The 2534-nt window shown below is 38.2% G+C and overlaps 1 protein-coding gene across 1 annotated transcript; it reads left to right on the top strand.

Annotated features, from left to right (window-relative positions):
* On the top strand, positions 694–1324 carry LOC104771887. Its single transcript, XM_010496493.1, has one exon. It carries the CDS (start codon positions 730–732, stop codon positions 1165–1167), a length of 438 nt encoding a protein of 145 aa, XP_010494795.1. The 5' UTR covers positions 694–729; the 3' UTR covers positions 1168–1324.

Below are 2534 nucleotides of genomic sequence, written 5' to 3'. Positions count from 1 at the left end.
CTAAACAAGAACAAACTTCCTAGTTCCTAAATCAGTCGACAAGACTCAAGAGGATCAATGATTGTATTTGTAAGACTAAGACATAAACTTAGTGAAAGCTTCTGTCACTAAGTTCACACATCACTAAGTCATTGAAAAATTTATCATCACCCTCAAATCAATTGTCAATTACAGATGCATCAATGTAATCAATAATTGAATCTCAACCCGATGATTCATCGGATTTTTGTACGAATTGTACAAATTAAAATCATCAGATTAGAATGAAATGTATGTATTGAGTATGATCTCTCTCTCAGGCATTAAATTGAACACTTGGTATGCCAAAAACAAACTTAGGTAACTCAATTTCCCATACTCAAATCTAAGTAGAATTTCTCTATTAAATTTCAGTCTAACAATGCAATACAAACTCCACAATATGTTTCCCAGACTAAAAAATTCTGAAAACATCACAATAAGTGAAAACACTAAATATTCTAACATCAATAATTTTTTTCTAATAAATGAGTTTATTCCACGAACATGAAGTGCATGCATCCCACCTACGCAGTACGCGCATCGAGTTTCCTTAACCTACTCAATTTTTTCCAAATTCCAATTTTATCCTCATCTTCACGCGTTACCTATTCTCTAACACAGACCCAATTCGTCATTTCGTCTCTAAAATTCCCAACTCTATAAAAAGCCATCAAAAGCCCTACAAAACTCATCGAAATCTCATCAAAAATGTCGTCTCAAGAGACCAAAACAGATCAAAGAGAAGGAGCAGAGATCTGCAATGGCGGATCAATCTGCAAACAAAAAGCCAACGAGATCTTATCGACCATGAATCTGCCCAAGGGACTTCTCCCACTAGACGACATGACAGAGATCGGTCACAACAAATCAACCGGTTATGTCTGGATCAAGATCAAGAACAAGGTCCAGCACCGGTTCAAGGCCATCGGGAGAAACGTGTCCTACGACTCGGAAGTCACTGCGTTCGTCGAGAACCGTCGGATGCGTCAGCTTACGGGAATCAAGAGCAAAGAGCTTTTGATTTGGGTTACCATCTCTGAGATCTTTGTTAATGATCAAGATCCGTCTAAAATCACTTTTGCTAATCCCACGGGACTGTCACGTACGTTCCCCGTCACTGCTTTTGAAGAAGAAGACCAGAAATGATTTTGTCAACGTTCATTATGATGCCTTTGCTTAGCTTAATCATCTAATCTTATGTATTGTTTTCTTTCCAACACATCTGTATTATTTCTTTAATATTCTCAATTAGAGCTTTTAACGAATAATAAAGACAAATGAAACTGTTAATTAATCAATTAAAGACCAGAAACTGCAGAATTTGCAGATCGACACTTCTAAATGGTCGAAACTTAAAATTATAGAGTAATTAATAACATGATTCATTTCTAATTTACTATTATATAGTTCTGACATTATTCATTTATAAAAGTTTATAAAATCAACCGGTTTGAAAGAAATACTTAAAAAGTGTTAGCAATTTAGGAATCACCATCTTTTTCTTTTGTTTGTAATAATTATTAATTTTCTTACAAAACTCTGTGGTAGTACTGAAAAGAATTAGTGATGGTATATGTATTTTAAGTTATTCCACCAGATCTATGGGAATGAAGGAGAGTCCATCAATCATGTTCTCCCCTGGACACGGCTCAGAAAGCCAAAGATGACTTGAGTGGGGGTAGAGAAGCTCAAAAAGTCGATAATCTTGATGAGTCGCCGGATGATTGCCCTCTTGTCAACGGGGGAATTACAAGTCAGAGGGTATCACTCAAGTAAGTAATGCTTGGTTACCCCCTCCTATGGATTGGTTTAAATGCAACATAGGCAACTCGTGGTCCAAAAGAAATAATATGGTTGGTGGAGCTTGGGTTTTGAGGGATCACACATGAACCGTTCTGCTTCACAGTGGAAGAGCGTTCTCAAATGTCGTGGATCATCAAGAAGCTCAGTTAACATGTGTACTTTGGGCCATTGAGAGTATGAGAAGTCAGTCACAAGATCGAAAATGTGATTTTTGCTTTTCAGAAAAGCTTTTTGTTTAACGCTATCAATCGGCCAGCGGCTTGGCCCTCTTTTAGATTTCAATCAGTGGAGGCATTCTTCAATTCATGTCCTTCACACGGCAAGACATCTCCTATGTTGTCAACCGCCTGTCCCACTTTATGCACAGACCTACATCTTATCACTTGCAAACCATCAAAAGGTTGCTACACTCTTTGGCAGGGACAGCCGATCACGATATCTTCTTTCATCGTCTCAACATACCCTCAATTCATGCATTCTTAGGTGCCGATTAGGCTGGTAATCGTGATGACTACATCTCCACTCACGTTCACATTGTCTACATTGGTCATAATTTGGTCTCATGGTCATCCAAAAAGCAAAATGGTGTTGCCTGCTCATCAACCGGAGCAGAATATTGTTATATGGCGAACATATCCGCTGAGGTCCGTTGGATATGTTCCTTACGGAGCTTGGGTACAACATTACGTCTCCACCAGTCATTTACTTCG

This window comes from Camelina sativa, chromosome 20 (assembly GCF_000633955.1).
Source record: "Camelina sativa cultivar DH55 chromosome 20, Cs, whole genome shotgun sequence".
NCBI classification, from domain to species: domain Eukaryota; kingdom Viridiplantae; phylum Streptophyta; class Magnoliopsida; order Brassicales; family Brassicaceae; genus Camelina; species Camelina sativa.
This window is presented reverse-complemented; position numbering and strand designations above follow the sequence as displayed.

Coding starts and splice junctions, on each gene's coding strand:
- LOC104771887 (XM_010496493.1), top strand. CDS start 730: ATGTCGTCTCAAGAGACCAAAACAGATCAAAGAGAAGGAGCAGAGATC.